Raw genomic sequence first — 22,229 nt, 5'->3', positions numbered from 1 at the left:
GTACCCAAAAAAAATTGTATATTTTAATATTTATGCATTGACGTAAAGCCATGGATGAATAAAAGTTCTAGTTGGGAGGTGTGGATGACTGTGGGAGCTGGTTTAATTTCTTAAATTTTTTATTTTTTTTTATTTTGATGTTTTAGTTTGAAGTAGCTTGTTTATTAACAGTTAAATTTGTTGTTTATATTTTTCAAAGTTTTACTGAATAAGAGCTTTAATGCATACATAAAATGACTGATATAGCCGTAGTCGCAGTGTAGTTACATTGACTGACTTTAGTAGGTATAGAAAAAGTGGAGTGGACATACATTTTTTTTGTTTGCGCTACTACTGTTCCAAATAAAGTTGTACAAATAAACAGTGACTTAACGGGCAAATAACCTCTGAAGATATTTAATTTTATTGATAAAAATATAATTTAAATAACTTTATTAGTAAGAAGTTAGTGTTGTGTTGTGGTTGTCGCTATCTATTCTATCACAACTTTATCACAGCTAATAAAGCCATTACCACACCTAAGTATGACTTAGGTGTGTTAATGGCTTTATTAATCTACTAAAGTTTAAGTCAATTTAGAAAATCAATTTTAATTTAGCATAAATTAGTAGCAGCAGTAGAGTGTAGTTGTAGTGTAATTTAATTTAGTAGCAGCAGAGTGTACATAAATTAACTTAATGTTTATGTTTGGCTAGGCACTCTTTTAATTAAAAGAAAGGTCTTTCTATATTTAAAACTAAAAAAAATTTACGTCATAAAATTGAATACCCCTCCCCCATGTAACAAATTGTTACAAAATTGCAAACCCTTTCCCTTTCCTATACTATTGCGTGACATAAATTGTGAACGACCCCTAACTCACTTAAAACATTAGTGAAAACAATTAGAAAGGAAATTTATAAAAATTTTACATTTATTTTTCCATTCCATTTTATGTAAAATTTGCACTACAAGAATAACTTAAACAACATAGTATTAAAATATACTTTTGTTTTTATTTAGAAATTGGACCATTTTATGGACCAAATACAATAAACAAACTTTGTGGTGGAAAGAATACTAAATCCATGACAGTTTCTAAAACTGATGTCAAAACTGCTGGGATGGTTTTAATTTGCTCGGAAAAATCTTTTTCAGGAATGTGTGACTATGTTGAACCTGAGGTTATTTTTTTAATTTGATGATTAAATATTCAGTAGGTTCCCTAAATACTTTCAATGGAAAGTTCAAACTCACTTGTACAAAAGATTATGTCCTTACCTTTAACTTTCAGGGGGAAGTTTTTTGATCAACAGGAAAAATATTAACCTACTTGTACAAATGGTTTCACCCATACTTTTTTTTCATTTGTTTTACAAATTTAGTCCCAACAAGCAACCACTAATCAAGGTGAGAGTAAAAGAAAAGTTAAAGAAGAGAATTATTAAGTAGAGAAAGGAGTTTACAGATCACTTAAAAAACTAAAAATTGTATGAGTCAGGAAAGCGTGAAAATGAGAGAGAATTTCAAAACACTGATGATAAGTTAGTTTAACAGTTTTTAATTGGCTAGTTTTAAGTTAAAAAATTATCGTTAATTTTTTTATTGACCTCTTTTGTTTCAAAAATACTAGCAATTTACGATTTTGATTTATATGTTTTATTAACATCAAATGAAAACAAACTTATTTTTTGAAATCCCATGACTTTTAGTATCTATGCATAAACCTGACTAGAGCTTGCAGTTGATTTAATCATTCTTTTTATAAACTGTTGATCTTTGATTCTACATAAAGCTATTGAAGTAATATGTGGCTCTTTTGTTGTGGTAATAAACACTAGTGGCTTAGTCATGGCATTGAAAGATTTAAAATTTTGTAACTAAGCTCTTATCTTATCTCAAATTTTACTCCAAATTTTTATAAAATATTTTTTATTCTACAGGCCTGTAGCAACTGTGTGGGCAGTAGGGGCATTTGTTGTTAAAATGTTTACATTAATAGTAATAATACATTAATAGATTGCACAAGTTTTAGCGGTTTTTGTTACCATATTCTAATCACTGTAAAAACGCTGGGTAAACAGAAATATTTGCATGGCATATTCATTTGCATACTTATACATAAGTTCGCAAGTTTAATTTAACTAGATTTCAAAGGATGAAATCTGATAACTTTGGTTATAACTAATACAAAGCCAAAATAACTTAATGCTAATTATAACTTCAAGTGAACAAATAGAAAATGGCACCAATTAAATTTTATTTGAAAAAACAGCAGTAACAATTGATAAATTTCAACTGTAATGAATATTTATAAATAATAAATATTATTTTTCTAAATAATTAGTATTAAAATTAAAACATTACTGAACACAAAAAAAACTTTATTCAGGTGCTGTTTTTATAATAATGTATTTTTAAAAGAAATTTAAAAAATATAAAAAGTCTATAGAATGTTTCAATATCTAAATTGCGAGTCTCTGCCATTAATAGTGGTTCCCTTCAACATAAACAATAAAGGACCTAAGGAAGGCTGCTCAACTCATATTTGTTTTACATTGCTTCACCATGCAAATGATATATTTATAATATAACGGTTGGTGGGTGCCAACCTTTTTGAACACATTTGTGGAATTAGGTAATAGTACTTTCATCCAAAAACAAAACTCTGTCCCAACCATTATTTGTCCATGAATTGCACAAAATGCAAGACGATCTTTTATATATTTTCACTGATAATAATGATTTATGGTTTAAGATCACCTGCAGATAACCTGTGACGCAGTTTTATTAGCTATTTGCTGCAGTTCATTTGGTAGTTAATTTTGGATATATATAAGGAGATGTTTTAGCTATCTGCTCAATTTTGCAATCATACGGAGTTGAAGCAAAAAGTCAGTGGCCGTTGCAAGGGCTTGATTTGATTGTTCTTGTTACATTTACTTGTTATATAGTTTGGCAAACACAATCAGGAGAAATTCCAACAGATTTAGCTATAATTTTCTGACTCATGACAGACTTTTTAGTGACTTTTTTGTTTAAGGCTAAAACTTGAGCATGTTTTACCAACGACAACTCTAAACCTCGCTTCAGCCTAATTAAAAAGCTAAATTAAATAAGACACAAAAAATCATCACTAACCAATAATAAACAAGTGTAAAAGAAAAAATGAATATTATATTACAAACTGTATGTTATGCATGCAAAGTAAATAAATATAAATAAATAAAACATGAAACAAGAAAATAAAACAGTTTAAATAAAACACGAATTGTTTTCCCAGAAAAAAAATCCAATGTTTTTGGAAGGGCTTAAACAAAATGCAAAACAGATGTTTCTTTAATTTTTAGTTAGGGTTTGGCATCTTCTAGCACTTGATAATACTAAAGAGACAAAAGTTTACACATAATGTCACATTGTCCAGCTCTCTCTCTCTCTCTCTCTCTCTCTCTCTCTCTCTCTCTCTCTCTCTCTCTCTCTCTCTCTCTCTATATATATATATATATATATATATATATATATATATATATATATATATATATATATATATATATATATATATATATATATATATATATATATATATATATGTATATATGTATATATATATATATATATATATATATATATATATGTATATATATATATATATGTATGTATGTATGTATATCAGAGATGTAGTCGTGACAGAAAAGGCTAAGACAAAGACATTTGGGCTTAAGACCAAGACATCAAAAAATCAACCCAAGACCAAGACTTTGAAAGTTTTTACTAGACCGGGATCAAGACTTTGGTTCTAAAATCCAACACAATTAAACTCATGTTCACACATGTAAGGGGTAAAAAAATTAACAGATTTTTTTTTAATTCTCCTAACATAATAAATTTCAGTTGGAACCTTGTCAAACCAATACGTCGAACTGTCATTGAGAGTGGATAGTTGCAGGGAACTATGGTTTATTATTAATAACTAATCCATTCATTGTTGAATTTTGAAAGTTGAAATTTTTCGTAAGAGTCAAGAAAGTAAAAGACAGTAGAGTTCCAAGACCAACACCAATTCTCTAGGTTTTTAAGACTAAGACCAAGACTTTAGGCTTCAAGAATAATACCAAGATCAAGACAGTTAAATATGAGTCTCAAGGCATCTCGAGACCTACATCTCTGATATATATATATATATATATATATATATATACATACATACATACATACATACATACATACATACATACATACATACATACATACATACATACATACATACATACATACATATATATATATAAATATATATATATATATACATATATATATATATATATATATATATACATACATACATACATACATATATATATATATATATATATATATATATATTATATATATATATATATATATATATATGTATATCACATAAATATATAGCATATTTATGTGAGCATTTGCTCACTTTTTTGCTTATTCAATTCAATACGGCTTTTTTAGACAAAGAAGAAGAAAACGAAGGATAATGAATAAAAAGATTGCTGCCCCATCCCAAACCCTCAGTCGATGTAGCAGCGCTCCACTGCGAGTCAGGCTATTTGTCAGTCGATGTATGTACTAGTGATGTACCGATTAATCGGCATCGGCTTAATCGGCCACTTTTTGTACAATCGGTATCGGCATCGGCCTTTTTTTATTAATTTACCGATATGCATTACCGATGGCATTTTAATACTTTTATCCTGCATTTTGATAATAATTAAATAATAAATAATGTAAACTTTGCGCATCGCTTAGAATTTTTTGAAAAATTGTTTATTTTGACTTTGTTTTAAAATTAAAAAATAAGACAAAAGCAACAAAAAAACAGGTTTTCACTGATTTCTTTATGTATCTTTTGTAACATTTTTGTAGATTCTGTGGGTTTATTTGAAAAAATGATAAAATAAAGTTGAGGGAAGCAAAGGAACCTAAGTTTTTACGACGAAACCCCTTTTTCTGTACAAAAACTTACTTAAACAACGGATAAGCATTTAACCACCACAGATAAGCATTTAACCAGGATGTCCACGCCTCCTTCCTTTCCAATGTGCATTATATGGCCAGATATTATATGTCAAAAATTTACCCGATTTAAAATTCTATGGCTTTATATCTTCAAAACTTTAATAATTAGTTAATTAATCGGTATCGGCATCGGTATCGGCCTTTTCCCATCAATCGGCATCGGTATCGGCATCGGCCAAAAAAGTGTCATCGGTACATCACTAGTATGTACTGAAGCCCCGGCAGCAGGCTATTTTAGTATGACGTCACACTGCTCACCTAAATCAGTTGTATAAGATATATATATATATATATATATGTATATATATATATATATGTATATATATATATATATATATGTATATATATATATATATATATATATATGTATATATATATATAAATATATGTATATATATATATATATATGTATATATATATATATATATATGTATATATATATATATATATGTATATATATATATATATATGTATATATATATATATATATATATATATATATATATATGTATATATATATATATATGTATATATATATATATATATATACATATATATATATATATATATATATGTATATATATATATATATAAATATATATAATGCTACTGGTAGCAAAATTAAACATCTACTACATGCCTGATGATTGTGGTAACACATGAAACTCAAAGTTGCAATATTAAAATATATTATAAACTTTAGCATTTAGCTCATTCCTGGTACTGCGGGTAACAGTATCATATATACTATATAGCTCTAGTTTATCTATTGAGCACTCTTTTAAGTATACAATATTATACATGATAATATTAAGATATTTTCGTTAATACTATAAACATATTTTCCTATATATACACTTACGTATATATATATATATATATATATATATATATATATATATATATATATATATATATATATATATATATATATATATATATAATGGTAATAATAAATTGTTATGAAGTATGTGTGTGTTTTATATATATATACATATACATATACATATATATATATATATATATATATATATATATATATATATATATATTATAATAATAATTATAATGATAATAATAAATTGTTATAAAGTATGTGTGTATTATGTATGTATATATATATACATATACATATACAGATATATATACATATATATATATATATATATATATATATATATATATATATATATATATATATATATAAATGACTACATCTTGTATGAGAGTTGAATTATTTGATATATAAACATCAATGAATATTTATATATTTATTTATATATATAATACATGCGTGTATACCTATATAAACACACATATGTGTATATATATACAAACAAATTTAATAACAATTATTTTTCATTAGAAATATTCAAAATTGATTTTTCACGGTTGCAATTGGAATGAAAAGAAAGCTAGTATCAAAAGTATACGTGTTCCCGATGGACTTGCCGTTGCCATGTGGACTAAGGTTGATTTTGAGGGCATGCCTTTTGGCCCATACACAGGCCCTGTTTCTGTTCCAGAAGTAGATGATGGATACACTGCCAACGAATTTCAAATTAACTCTATGAATATTGAAAAAGTTACTAAATCCGATTTGGAATATGAAAAAACAGACTTTTCAGTAAGGCGATCAAAAAATTATTATAAAACTTCTAAATTTAGTCGAGGTTAAAACAGGTGTTTTTTTCACTAGAAACTATTTATATCCAAAATAGACCTTTTAAAGTAGGTTTGAAATTATTAAGTGTTCTTATTTATGTAAATTTAAATAAATATATGAATCTAAATAAATAAAGTTACACAATTATTTTGTAAATTCATAAACCAGAATGCTTCTTTTATATAAGTTCATTATAAAACATATATTAGTTATTACATAAAAACTTCTATGGAAATAACTCTAAATATACTTTAAATATACTCTAAACTCTAAATGACGAAATAGCATCGCTATCGGTTTCCAAAATGACATAAACACCATCATCTCGGTGATCGTATGACATTGAAATGTCATCGTAGCCTTAGAGTAGTCTTAGAGTGTTGTTTATTCCAGTGTTTCTCAAATCTTTCAGTCCGCGACCCATTTTTAGACTTGAAATCTTCAAAGGGTCCCCCAAAGAATGGGTAAAGTATGTGTAGAAGAGAGGTTATTTAGAGTATTAGTAGAAAACATTTTAAAAAGGAAATCTTTCACATTCAGCAGGTGTTAATCTTTTATAGTTTAATTGCATTGAAGCACTCATAATTTTGATTAATAGCAGATATCAATAAAAACTTATAACTTATTTTTGGACATGAGTTAGATATTCTATGCTGCGTATGTTAAGCTGCGTAACGTATTTATTTTATATTTTGAACATGCAATAATCACGGATTATGAGATCTGAGAGCATTAAAAACATCAGACATTAATGACTAATGAGTTTATTAAACTTCCTTTAAAATAAATTTAATGCGATGGGTGAACATGCTTATTACAATAAATTAAACCTGCGTCTTATAGCAATTTCTGTTGCTAATTCAGAAAGTATTAGATTCTCTGTTTTTAGACTAACCAAAAATAATTCAATATTTGCTTATTAAACTCGGTATTGTATCACAACTAAATAGTATTGTATCACAACTAAATTTGGGTAATTCTTCGTGGGTGCTTAATGAAAGATGTTGAAGTTGTTCCATTTTTTCAAGGAACGGTTGTTGTACCCAGATAAACTGTTCCGTTTTAAATCAGATAGAAAATATTTTTTTTAATCTTTTAATAGATGTCCAATAAACAGTCATGACTTTTTTAATTAAAATATTATCCAAATTATTTTCTGTTAAAAATCATATGTACGCGAAAACATTTTGACATTGAACGTGTCATTTTCCTCTTGATTTCCATCAATTTACTTTCCAAATTCCATTGTTAAAAATAAACTAGATGCTGTTTCAAATAAAAATATCATTACTTTATCGTTCAACTCTATTAGTCGTTTTAAGATTCGTAAAAACTGTTCATAATCTGCTTTCATATCTTTATATATATTTGCAAACAAACGATTGTTAAGGCTACGCATTTTAAAGAATTTAAAATGCGTGCCCTTTTGCCGTGTAAACTTATTCAAGCCGTAAATCATAACATAATACATCATCATATATATCATAATCATAATACAAATAGCAGGGTCAAGAAGAAGACAGTTTGTCATATTACCAAACCCTTTACTTTATACCGTAAGAAAACGTTTTTATAAAAAACTTTATAAATAAAAATCATAGGTCCTTATGTCCTACTTTAATTTTTTGTTTTTTTTATTTCTAACACTAAATTTTTGTATTGCTTACGAAAAAATTTAAATACAAAGAAAAAAAGTTTAATAAAAAATATATTATTAAGTTATATTAGTTACGCCGAAAAATTTCATCCACTCCTGCTTTTCATTTATGTTAATGGCTGGGTATGTAAATGTTGGGGTCATCCACAAACTACGTCACACGTAGGGGAGTGGATGGGTTTTCAATTTTGTGACGATTTGTTACAGGGATGAGGGGATTTTTCAGTTTTGTGGCGCAGCATTTTTTTTTTTCAAGTTTTAAAATTCTAACTCACTTTTAAACCCTTGGATGACCAAAGGTTTACTTAATTCATCTAAGATGAAACAAAAACTTTATGAAAAATATTAAAACATAAATCACATAAAAATGAAATAAATTACAAAAATTATAAAAACTTGTGTGAAAAAACAAAGAAACACTCAAAAAAAAGTTTATTATGCATTGATGTTAGAAAAAACCCAAGGAAACACATAAAAAACTTGGAATGTGATTAAGCAGGTAATTGGTAAAAATAAGTGTGCGAACAATAATTTGCAACAAAAACTCTTAATTGATGGAAAAATGATCAGTAATAAAGAAACCATAGTTGAAAAGCTCAACGACTATTTCCTTGAAGTTGACCCAAAGTTAGCTGATAAAATTCCAAAAAACACCACAAATTTCGAATCCTATATAAAACTGATATCACTGAACCATCTCTTCTTCATATTTTTAACCTTTCAATAAAATCCGGTATGGTAGCGGAGAAATTAAAAATTCCTAAAATATCACCTATTTTTAAAACTGGCGATGACACAATTATGTCAAATTATAGACCTATTTCTGTCTTACCATGTTTCTCAATTATTAGAACGTATTATGTATGATATTATGAACGTATTATGATGTTTCTAAATTATTAGAACGTATTATGTATGGCCTAATAACTATCTAACCAAAAACAAAATGCTGCATAATAAACAATTTGGATTCAAAAAAAACATTCAACGGATCATGCAGTAATCGAATTAATAAATTATATATCCGATTGGATTCAATAATGATTGTTATACACTAGGAGTTTTTATTGATCTGGCAAAAGTATTTGGCACAGTTGACCATGACATACTTATATAAAAACTAGAACTTTATGGTGTATTAAACAATAACCTACTCTGGTTTAAAAATTACCTGTCAAACAGGAAACAATACATAGTGTATAAAGAAAATGAAAAAGGAAACAAAATTATAACTTGTGGTGTTCTCCAGGGATCCATCTTAGGACCACCAGGCATCTTAGGACCACTCTTATTTTTACTGTACATTAACGATTTGTATTGAGCTTCCAAAACTTTAAATTTTGTTTGCTGACGACTGACAACGTATATATCTTTTTTACTCAAATAAAAATATAAAAAATATTTTTAAAATATTTAATGAAGAACTAATAAAAATTAATGATTGGATTACTTGTAATAAACTTTCATTAAATGTACAGAAAACTAAGTTTGTGTTTTTTCATAAACCTAGTAAGAGTGATCGCCTTCCTTTAAAATTACCCAATCTCATTACGAATAATCAAGTTATTAAAAGAGAATCAAATGTTAACTTCCTGGGAATAATATTAGATGAAAATATATCATGGAAATCTCATATTAAGTCTATTGAAAATAAAATCTCCAAAAATATTTCTGTTCTATATAGATCAAAACCAATTCTTAAAGTCAAGTCTTTAAAAAATATATTTTTTTCATTTATCCATAGTCATCTATCCTACTGCAATATTGCATGGGGAAGTTGCAACTATGGAAAGCTTAAAAAAATCTATGGTAAACAAAAACTTGCATGCAGAATTATTTTTGGCGTTAAGAGAACTGCTCATGAAGAGCCTCTCTCAATTGAACTTAATGCACTCAATGTTTATAAACTTAATATATACCAAGTTATGCTGTTTATATTTAAATCAAAACATGGTTTGTCTCCTAATATATATTTCACTCTTACTTTACTAAAATTTCTCATGAATACCCCACACATTTTTCAAACTAAAACTCAGTTCATTCCAAATTCAATATCGTGGACCATTTCTATGGAACGAATTTTTTCAAAAAATTATTAAAAATAACATTCTTCAAACCGTCTCTTTAGAACAATTCAAAATAGTATGTAAACGTTTCTTATGAGGAAAAAACTTGGATTTAAAATATTTCTTTTAAAATTAGATCATAAAATAAAATAAGCAATCTGAAAAGGTCGTAACCTATTTGTGTTTTGATTTCCTGACTTTTATTTCCTATTAAAATATGCTATTATTGCAAACTTATGCTATTTTAATATTTTATTATATAGTTTGTAATATCTTTGTGGAAATATTTTTATTTTTTATTTTACCTATTTTTATCTTTTAAGTTTTTTAAATTGTACTGACGGCTTCAATGTAAACGGGGCTCGGCGATAAGACAATATATGTCTTGCTCCGGCCATTTATCATATAAGTAAACAATTTTTCTCATGGTAAGTATTATTCGGCAAAAAAATAAATAAGTAAATTAAAAAAAAAAAAAAAGTTTCAATTTTAGAAAATCTTTTCTATTGATTAAAAAGTGCCTAGCCTAAAACATCCTCAGTTGATGTACACTCGATTGTGGCTATTCTAATTTAACAGAAATTGGAGTTTCATTGAATTAAATTGAATTAAATATTTTGCGAACAATGCAGAGTCCACTACATCGACTTTATTAGCCGATGGTATAGCCGATTTATCATCGATTAAAAAATATATAACAATAGTATAGTTATTAAATAAAAATAATAAAAAATAGTTATTAAACAACAACAATAGTTAGTACGCATTAGCATAAAGTATCTAACCAAAAACAAAATACTGTATAATAAACAATTTGGATTGTCCTGTTAATATATTGTCCTGTTAATATAACCTGCACCGCGACACTAATTTAATGTTATATTAATAAATAATATATTAATCAAAAATTGAATACATCTGGAAGTTATTTGTCCGTTTAGTCACTGTTAATTTTGACAACTTTATATCAAGCAATAGCATTTCAAAAAAGTATATATGCACACTCCATTCACTTATTATTACTATTATTATTATTATTGTGCAAAACTTAAAAAAATTTAAATAATAATTTATTGAACAACATATTAGTTAAAACATATAAAACGTATGAACCCTCAACCTTTATTAGCCGCACCTCAATATTTGCAATTATGATCATGCACCTACATATTGTCTACCTAAAAAATTAAAAACTTATACATTCTTTAAATACGAATAATATTTTTTTATTTACTTGATATTTGTACGCGCGTATAAATAATGAGTTTGTACGCGCGTATAAATAATGAATTTGTACGCGCGTATAAATAATGAGTTTATAAGTAATATTAAATAAAAAAAGTTAAAATTTTTATGTGTTAAAATTCATTAAATAACTAAAAGCAACTAAGAAAATTAAAGTTATTGTCGGATTTAAACCAAAATAAGAAGTAAAACTATTTGTTACTAAGGGGAGGAGTTAAAAATTGTCAAAAATTGCGTGACGTAATTAATGACAACCCCTTTCCAAGCTTTGCTTAAAGCATTATTATAAATGAGAATTAGAAGCGGTCACAATATAGATTCCCGATAAACCCCACATGTTATTTCTATATTTGTTGTTTTATCTTCATTATAAGAAATGTATTGCTTTCTATTTGACAATTAGCTTTTAAACCACGCAATATTTTTATGTTTAATAACATAGTTTTCTAATTTTGTTAATAAAATGTAATGATCGACAGTGTCAAAAACCTTGCTGAGATCAATAAATACACCTAATGTTTGTTTATTTTCATGAAATGATTTAAAGATATCATTAACAAGATGTACAGTAGAATTTCTCTTTTTAAAGGAAAATGGCTTATCATAAAGAATATCGTTTGCATCTAAAAAGTAGATGCGTAGATAGAGACACGTCTTGATGAGAAAGTAGATGAGTATATGATAGTAGTATGATGATAGAGTAGATGGAGACACGTCTTGACTCCTGAAAGTAGTATTGGTATTGCTCTTCAACTTTAAGTTTATTAGGAAAGATTTCTTGTTCTTAAGTAAACCTAAATATAAACAAAAGCGGGATTTTTAAATAAGGTATTGATCTAATCATTACATTACTTCTTACATCATCAACTCCATTACCTTTATTTGGTTTAAGTAAGTACACAGCATCAAGTAATTCTGTTTCTGTTATAATAATATTAGTGTTTATAATTGAAACAAGTCTTACTTTTTTTTTTTGAAGCTTGGGCCTGTGCTGATCCTTCTTCTTTGAAAAGTTCATTAACTTAAAAAAAATGTCTTCGCTTGTTGTAAAACTTTTCATTGGTAGACAAAAAATCTTAAAGGCGTGGCTGTATCAAGCGTAAAGTAATAATTAAGCTATATTTTTAATATCTGTACATTTATCCAGCTGAATTTCAAACTTTCTTTAATTCTTTGTATAAGTTGCTCAAACTGATCACAGCTAATTACTGAAATCTTTCTAGTAACTGTATTATTGGAGAAAGAAATTTTCCGCAACTCATCTGCATACTTTAAAAAAAAATCAGTTTCTGTAATTTGTACAGCAGTAGGTGAAACAAGATCTTTTCCAATTACATGCATATGGTCTTTTAGCCTTTGCTATTAGATATGATGCTTGGTATGATGCTAAAAGATATTTTTATTAAAATTAAAATTTCTATTTATTTCGTCATTTTACACATTTTACAATGTTATCTATAAATTTAAACAAATATATATAATTACAAGCTGACTGGGGCAAGTAGAAGTCAAAATGACTTATCATCAAGCCCCTTTGTGAAATACAAAAAAAATACAATTAAATTTTACTTCCAATCTTACATAAAAGAGTGAAATTAATAAGTTTAAAAAAAAAAAAAAAATTTGTATGGAAATTTTAGAAGGTTAAAATAGAACTTAAAGTTAAAAAAAGAACTTAAAGTTAAAAAAAGAAGAAATTTAAGATAAAGTTAAAATATAAAATAACAAATAAAAAATTACAAATCTGTACATATTTCTATTAAGTAAAGACATAGTTTTCTAACTAACATGTGCCTTTAATAAATTTTGAAAATATTCTGCAGGTTTTGTTGAATAAGCATTATTTTTGATATTGAAATGCCTCAGTAATTTTTAATGTTTCATGCTTTAAGCCGTCTAAATATCATTACATAATAAACATAGAGGTAGTTGTTCGTCATGCGAATCGGCAGTAAATGCAAATTCATTATAGAAAGTATAACGAATCATGTAAAATGATTGTTATACTTTCTCCTTTTCTTAAAAGCTGGTCCCGATACTGGTTCCATATCTTCTTTTTTTTTTACTGCTTTCCACCTCGACAAGATCCTTTGCATATACACTAGGAGCTTTCCTTTTCAACTATTTATCCATACTTCATAATATTCTAAAATAATTTTATGAAAACAATTGCATATTTTTGTTGCTTTTAATATTTTAATTGCAATTTATTGAAGTAAAAATTATTTTACATATTTGTCAGTTTTTCTGGGACCCTTCAAATAATTTTCGCGACCCCCAAACGGGAGGGGGGAAGGGTTCTACTTTGACACACATAAATATTTGACGCACATATAAATTAAATGATTTAATAAAGTTATAAAACCATTATTTACATTCACAACTCGTTTTATTAAATTATTTATAAAACAAAAAAACAGAAAGTCTATAATTACTAAACAACAGTGACTGGTGTTTAATGCAGCTTATATATCTACAAAAATAATTTTTATGAAAAAATACTTTGCGTACCTCTGCCTGTGCAAAATTCATCTAAACGGCGTAAACTTCGCATAATCTCATATACGTAAACAATCAATTATATTCTCACCAATTAAAAAAAAAATTGAAGTAAATTATTTTAATATTAGTTACATGTTTATAAAATGTATTTATAAAATGTATTGACAACTTTTTATGTTATAAAATGTATTGACTACTTTTTATGCTATAAAATGTATTAACTACTTTTTATGTTATAAAATGTTTGACAACTTTTTATGTTAGAAAATAATGAACGATATAGATCATTGCATAAGAGAAAACCATTTGAGAATTTTATGGAAAACCATTTGAGGATTACACTGGTAATCCTCAAATAGTTGAAAGTGTTTCCACCTCAGTTTTCCACTGAGGTGGAAACACTGCACGTTGGTTTACTTAATAATCTGAAAAAGGATAAAACATAACTGCTTTACCAAAAATTATTCTTGACAAATTCTTTTTGATTTTATATACATTATCTTGTTTAGATATTGATGTTGATAAATTCCCAAAGTAATGTTAATACGTTGCTTGCATGTATAAGTTTATTCCATGGTAATAATGCCATCTAGTACTCATAGGATTTTTTTCATGGTCATTGTGTTATTAGAAAAAAGTCTCTTCCAATAGTTCTTCCATCTTCCAACCTGAAGATGCTCAAGAAAAAATTAACTAACTTTTTTTTTTAATATAGTGAATGTTATAAAGTGATGTGATAATAAAGGCTTACTAAGACGTTTATTATCTGATCCATATATTAGCAGTTTAAGAAAATCTGATCATGATCAACATTTTACATCCAGATGAAACAATGCAGCTGATATATATATATATATACATATATATATATATATACATATATATATATATATACATATATATATATATATATATATATATATATATATATATATATATATATATTTAATGTTATTATTGTAATTTAAATTATTTTTAGCTAAAAACGTTTACAGTTTCAGTATTTTATTCATGCTAAAAAATTATTTTAATTTAAATAAAAAAATTATTGCTTACCATACTTTAATTATAGATTGTTGTTGTTAAATTGTATTCAATTCACATAGCACTAATAAAAATAGCTTTTTGAAACGCAAAGTTAGGTATCCAAGCAATTATCAATTCAAAAAAAATGCTCAATTTAGTGCATATTGCAATATTAAATTAGTTATTAATTTTTTTAATAGTTGAGCGTTCTGGTTTACAGTGGTATCACTCTTGCAATTTTATCAGGAAAGATTTCCTACTTTAAAAATAACATGCTAAAACGGGAATTTAAACATTACATTGTCTTAACTATTACAGTACTGGGTACATTATTAAACATAACATTGGCTTAACTTTAAATTAATGGGTACATTAACTTATATTTAATTTAAGTTCACAACATCAAATAGTTTTTTTTTTTATCAGCTAGTTTATTATTATTTATTAAAGAACGGTTAAATGTTAAGTACGTTTCTCGTTTTACTGATTTTTACTTTTGGTGCCAAATGAGGGTCGGTTTTAATAGAGGTAAATTAACTCATCATTTTAGCTTAACTATAAATAACACGGAGACACGGATTGATCAGTGAGACACGGAGACAGTGAGATCGATCAGTGAGACACGGAGACAGTGAGATCGATCAGTGAGACACGGAGACAGTGAGATCGATCAGTGAGACACGGAGAAAGTGAGATCGATCAGTGAGACACGGAGACAGTGAGATTTTTACAGCACGTCTAAACTAGTTCAATATTACTGAAGCATTTACATTAAAAGTTATAAAAAACTTGTTATATTTTTTCCTACTATTGCGTCTAGTTTTTTCTCCATAATTAACTTTAATTTGACTAAAAACATGATTACATTGTATATCCGAGTAAAAGTATTACGAATAGCTAGTCAATTAATTAGTCATTAATCTAACTAATATAATAAACTATTTTAAAGAAAAAACAACCTCACAAATACGCTTATCTTAAAATTTATTTATCCTGCAGCAAAAATTCGCATGCTCAATTGACTACTTTGCTTACCGTCCCCTTTTCTGTTCAAGCCATCATTAACGTTAGCGTAAGCAAATATAATATTTATTATAATTAACGAAAAAAAAAAATAAATCTCAAATGTAACTTATTTAATAAAGAAAACAATAGCAGTTTATTAATTATAAGGTTCCTTTCTAAATTTATTTCTTTTTCATAATTCAACTTTTTTAATTTCTTTTGAACACATAGTTAAACTTCTTTTTTCCATTACTGATTGAAAAACATCTGATCTTCAATACTTTGTTGTACAAAAACCTAAAAATAAAATTCAATGATTAAAATATGCATTATTGCTATTTTATTAACGTAGCATTTAACAATAACATAGATAAATGGTTTTTCTCGTTTTAAACGATAAAGTTTTCGTTTTTACAGTTTTAAAATGAGAGCTTCGCGTAAGCAACTGCTTAACAAGGTACTTCTAAACTTCAACAAGTGTATATACACTTGTTTGAAGTTATTTTATCTTGATACTTAACACCTGTTAAATTCGAAGAAAACACCTGAGTAAGTGCAAAAAATAGTCGTAAAATAATTCTTCTTTTTTTAAAAAAAGCTAAAAAACTCAGCTTATCTCAAAAAATACGCACGTTTACAACTTGAAGTACCTAAAAAAGCACTTGAGCTTTTTCCAGTTGCTAAAAAAATATTAAAAAAATTTGCTTAGCTAGTTCCTTAGCTAGTTATTGAATTCGATAAGAACTTATATTAATATTTGGTAAATGTTTAGTTTATAAATATTTAAGGCCTTGAGACGATTTAATAATGGTTCGCAATACACACTTCTGTTTGCCCCTAATACAACCCTACAAGCATGCTTTTGTTTACTATAAAGTTTTTTGAGTTTTCCGTAATTCTTACTTCCCCATGCAATGTTGCAGTAAGAAAGATAGCTGCGAATAAATGAAAAATAAATTTTCAATAGAGCTATAATATTTTGCATTAAACAGTACGGAAATATTATAAGAGATTTTACTTTCAATGAATTGGATGTGAAACTTCCATGACAAGTTTTTAGAATTACTCCAAAAAAGTAAACAGTAGATTCCCTTTTTATATGTCTGATTTATTAACTAAAAACCACCGAGACGAGGTTGAAATATTGGTTCTAAAAAAACTATTTAACTCGTATTGAATTTTTTGAGCTTTTTTCAGAATTGAGCGTTTTTCTAAAAGGGGCCAAGTCACATTTTTATTGTTTGAGAAAAACACCAAAAAACTAATTGTCCGGCGAAAATTTTTTGTATATCTATAATTTTGTAATCGTAAATAAATATGATGAACAACTTTTTTATTGATACTAGCATAGTTAGATTTGTACGTTTATCAATAAAAAATTCAAATGTTGAAAAAACCCAATTTTTGAAAAAATGTACTTAGCGCCTTTTAGAAAAACGCTCTTCAATTGTGGAACCAAATTTTTGACAAAAGTTTACTAATGCAGAATAAAAACTAAATGAGCATTTTACAGAATGAGCATTTTACAGTTACAAGTATTAGGTTCAGTGAAAACAATTAAAACTGAAATGATCTCAGCAAGCTCAGTAAGGTATTCGCGGCAACAATAAACGTTTCTGATTCTGCTGTTTTGAAACTTGGAATTGACGGAGGAAGATCATTTCTGAAAGTAAATTTTACCCTCATTATAGTTCAAAATTATTTTAAAATTTACAGCTTAATTCAGAAACATGTCAGATTGAGATGTCACTTTAACTTAAAAACTACCAGTGTCAAGCAATAAATGCTTATCTCAATACACTCCACAAATATATGCTAAAATCAAGCCTGTTCTTGATATCATCAAAGTTGCGTTGATAAAAGTTGCCAAAAGTGTACCCACAATTGCTTGGTTGTTTCTTGTGCTACGTAACTGGGAAACATAACTAGGCGCATACAATTTCATAGGATCAAACATCCTTGCTTTTGGCGTGACATTAAATCTACGTAATAAATCTGGTTAATCTTTGGTCTAAGGCAATGAAATAGCCATCAGCCTTGCACTACAACTTTACCATGGCGTAAAGTTGTAGATGCAGGGCACATTTCACTGCAACCTTACCATGACAGACACTTTAATGGGTACGATTGCATGAAACTTTTGAGAGGACTAAACAAATTATAGGAGCTTGCTGATGCCACCAAATTTATTCAAACCAATTCCTTTACCAGAGAGTCTCTTTTTAGAGATGTGGAGTCAGCATGCTTTGGCACTCAACTGGATTCAGATTTTGAACCTCCATCGCACCATATACTTATTAGCAGGGTTGTTACGACACAATATGTCTGGCAGATCTGTCGACATATATTTAGACATATTTTCTGCCGACATAAAATATGTCCCACATATTTTCTATCGACATATTTTGACATAACTTTATGTCTGAATTATTTTCTACTGACATAAAATATGTCAGACATATTTTCTATGGACATATTTTGACATAATTTTATGTCTGAATTATTTTCTGCTGACATAAAATATGTTAGACATTTTCTATCAACATATTTTGGCATAACTTTATGTCTGAATTATTTTCTGCGGACATAAAATATGTCAGACATATTTTCTATGGACATATTTTGACATAATTTTATGTCTGAATTACTTTTTTGTTGCTTTTTTGCAATCAGTTATGCTTTATAAAACTTTTATTTTAATCCCTATAAGCGAAAATCAGTTGTTTTATAAAGGTCTTTTTCTGCCCTTTTCAGCGATGCATCATTTGATAGTAGTGACTAATATTGACTAGTATTGATGCATCATTTGATAGTATTGATTAGCATCGATTAGTATTGGCGATTTTCCGTTATAAGAATCTAAAAACCATCTCAAGCTGAGTTTCTATTACTGAAAGTGGTTTTTATTAGTATGACTAAATTTAAAATTATTCTTTTAATTAAAATAATAATAGAAAAAAACATTATCAGTTATTTTTAATTAATAGTTGATATTGAAAAAGTAATTTGAAACGCCACCATGATAAGTAATTTGAAACGTTTTATGTAAATTTACATTTCCCTATAAGTAACTTATTTTTTGAAACGACTTTTACTTTTTAAAATAAGACTTTTTACTTTCAAAAAAAAGTTATGTAAAAGAAGATTACATCAAAAAGTAATTTACTTTTACATGTAAAAGGACGTCACTTGAAAAAGCTATTTTACTTCTACATTTAAAAGTTAATTACTTTTGAAAATTACATTACATAATATAAAAGTTCCTCAAACTGTAATTTACATTTACCTATAAAAGTAACTAATTAAAAAAAATTATATTATAAAGTAACTTGCATAGTAAATTACATAAAAGTATTATGCTACCAAATGTAAATTAAATTTACAAATAAAATAATATTTTTTAAGTAGGAATTTTTTATTTTAAAAGTAATAACAAATCTTTATTAAAAATAAATTACATCAGAGCCGGAACCAGCTTTTCTTGGTCTTTGAGATAGCTAACTTCCAGACATGGAGCAAACTCCAAACATTTATGTGTTTATACTTATGTAAAATAAGGATGCTATGCATAAAATTGCGATGATTGGAGGCTGGGAACAAAAAAGCCCCAAATTTTGTGCCCCCCCCTCCTGCCCCAAATGTGAGAGTAACAAGTTGATAAAATATTTTTTGTACTGTTTTTAACTAGACTAATATTAATCGATAAATTTTAAATTTCATAGTAAAATATTTTAGCTTTCAAAAATTATGACCATATAAAGTTTAAACCCCCCTCAAATTGAGGAGGTTATAAATTTTATATGGTCAATATTTTTGAACGCTGAAAGATAATACTATCAAATTTAAAATTTATCGATGAATATAAGTCTAGTTGAGAACAGTACAAAAAAATTTCATCAAGCTGGTTCTGACTGTACATAAAAACAAATTTAAATTAGATAAGCTTACATTTTATATAAATTGTAAAGTAAATTAAAAGTAACTTATATAAAGTAAGCAAGTAAATTTACTTATATTTTAAGATAACTTTGACATGATCTTGTATAAATAAAAAGAAAAAAAAAAAAACTTTAAGGCACTAACATTTAGTTTGCCGCAACATTCGATTTGCGCGGTTTTAGGTATTTCTTCCCTGTAAAGTTTGAAAATATCATTAATAGGTTTCCACCCATGATTAAAACCCTCTCTAGTTCCGGTCCATGATAGTTTTAACTATTATAACCCTTCTCTGAATCAAACTGTCTCAAAAATGTTCACTATCTGGCCAACCATTCGAAAGGTCTGGAATTTAGACAAAGCCATATACCCATGGGTGACTTAGAAAGGGTAGTTTATTAGAAAAGAAAATGATTGGCGTAGTTGTTAGTCTTTTTTTACAATTTTTTTGCGTAAATGGCTTTATTATTTAAAAACTAAGGAAAGTTTAAACTTGTCCTGAATTATGGGAGCTATAACACCATGGCCTGAAGATTAAAGAGCCCCGAACTTTATTAAGAGGACTCATTATTTTTGTAAAGATTTTTCGCCACTTTGATACAAAAAAAGTCCACCTGCTCAAGAATATCTTTTGGCTCTAAAAGTCTTATATCTTTATCTAAGTGTAGTATCAGTGGCCTAGCTACTGCAAGGCCAGTATAAGCAAAACTTACGGTCCCAACACTAGATATAAGTTAGAAGCACTAAGATATATTTAAAGAGTTTTTTTGTTTGTTTTTTTAAGAAAAGTTATCGCTCCAGAGAAACAGAAATTGGGCACCTTGGCTACTAACAAAATACACTTTGCTTGGCCGTTGTGTAATATACCAATATCCCGAGCTGTAGCGTAAAAACGATTTATAAGTAGATAAAGAAATAAAAATTGTGGTGATTAGAGCCTGGATACAGAAATGCCCTTAAACATTTACCATCCCTACTACAAATGTGAGGGCAACAAATTAGTAATTTTTATTGTTTTTGTTTTCTTACACTAAGTTTACATCCTCGCTAATTTAATATGAAATCTTATAAAAACCATTTTGACCAAAGTTATTGCGTTTACATAATTATATTAATAATACATCTCATAATTTACGAGCGTAAATTTTGAGATGTAATATTGATGTAATTATTAAAGACATCATTGTGTTATTGGTTATTTGGTTATCCATAAAGTCTTTAAATGAGTTTAATGTGGTTTTTAACAACACGTTAAAAGGTTTTTAGAAAACCTCATTTGTACGTAACTGTATAATAATATTATTAGTTAAAGAAGAGGCTATTGATTAATTAATTGTAATTGGTTAGTTGATAAAAGGGACCGTTGCATTTACAAATTGTAAAACTTTTTTACATTTTCCTAAACATTCTAATGTGATATAAACAAGAACATACTTGAGTTTGGCACTTAAGTATGTTTTATTTACCAAAAGTATATGTATTAACCAAAATCATTGGTTTTTCAGAATCATAATATTACATCTCAGAGTTTACGCAAGTAGACATCACTATATTATTGGTTACCATAAACTCTTTAAATGAGTTTGATGTGGTTTTTAATAACACATTTAAAGACTTCATTTGTACGTAGCTATTAATAATATTATTAGTTAAAGATGCTGTTGATTAAGTAACTTTAATAGGTTTGGTAATAAAGAATACGCCGCATTTTCAAATTATGAAACTTTTTTACATCACTTTTAATGTGGTATAATACCACGCAATACTTGTATTTAAATCCATTTAAAGTTAAATCATGTATTTTGTTTAATTTATATTTTCATGGATAAAATTTTTTTAAACCATTTTATTTATATGTTAAAAAAAATAAAAAATTCAAAATTTCTGTTATTTATGCAATATTTCTTCTGTTTTAGTATGTTATTTTAGAAAAAGGTTCACCTTTTTCTAAAATAACATACTAAAACAGGAGAATTTGGTACTTCAGATACATATATTTTAATTTTTTAGATATATTTTCAAAAAATACAAAACTATAATTGTCAACTTAAATAAGGTTGTTAAACTCAAACTTCAGAAAAACAAATGA

The 22,229-nt window shown here is 27.0% G+C and overlaps 2 protein-coding genes across 3 annotated transcripts in view; one reads left to right on the top strand and one right to left on the bottom strand.

The window, feature by feature from the left end:
- LOC100198614 (uncharacterized) overlaps positions 1–6,847 on the top strand; it is a 43,966-nt gene extending 37,119 nt beyond the window's left edge. For both annotated transcript variants that reach the window (XM_065795327.1, XM_065795328.1), the window contains 2 exons: positions 1,003–1,163; positions 6,404–6,847. In XM_065795327.1, the coding sequence (XP_065651399.1) occupies positions 1,003–1,163; positions 6,404–6,715 (473 nt within the window). In that variant the 3' untranslated portion in view covers positions 6,716–6,847. The remainder of the gene's footprint in view (positions 1–1,002; positions 1,164–6,403) is intronic.
- A 9,473-nt stretch (positions 6,848–16,320) lies between these two features.
- Positions 16,321–22,229, bottom strand: part of LOC101235834 (solute carrier family 22 member 15-like) — a 93,856-nt gene continuing 87,947 nt past the window's right edge. Inside the window, exon 10 of the mRNA XM_065795326.1 lies at positions 16,321–16,501. The gene's annotated coding sequence lies outside the window, so the exon portion shown is untranslated. The remainder of the gene's footprint in view (positions 16,502–22,229) is intronic.

The sequence above is a fragment of the Hydra vulgaris genome, chromosome 04, assembly GCF_038396675.1.
Source record: "Hydra vulgaris chromosome 04, alternate assembly HydraT2T_AEP".
NCBI lineage: Eukaryota > Metazoa > Cnidaria > Hydrozoa > Anthoathecata > Hydridae > Hydra > Hydra vulgaris.
The sequence above is the reverse complement of the archived record's forward strand: the minus strand, read 5'-3'. Positions and strand labels throughout refer to the sequence as shown.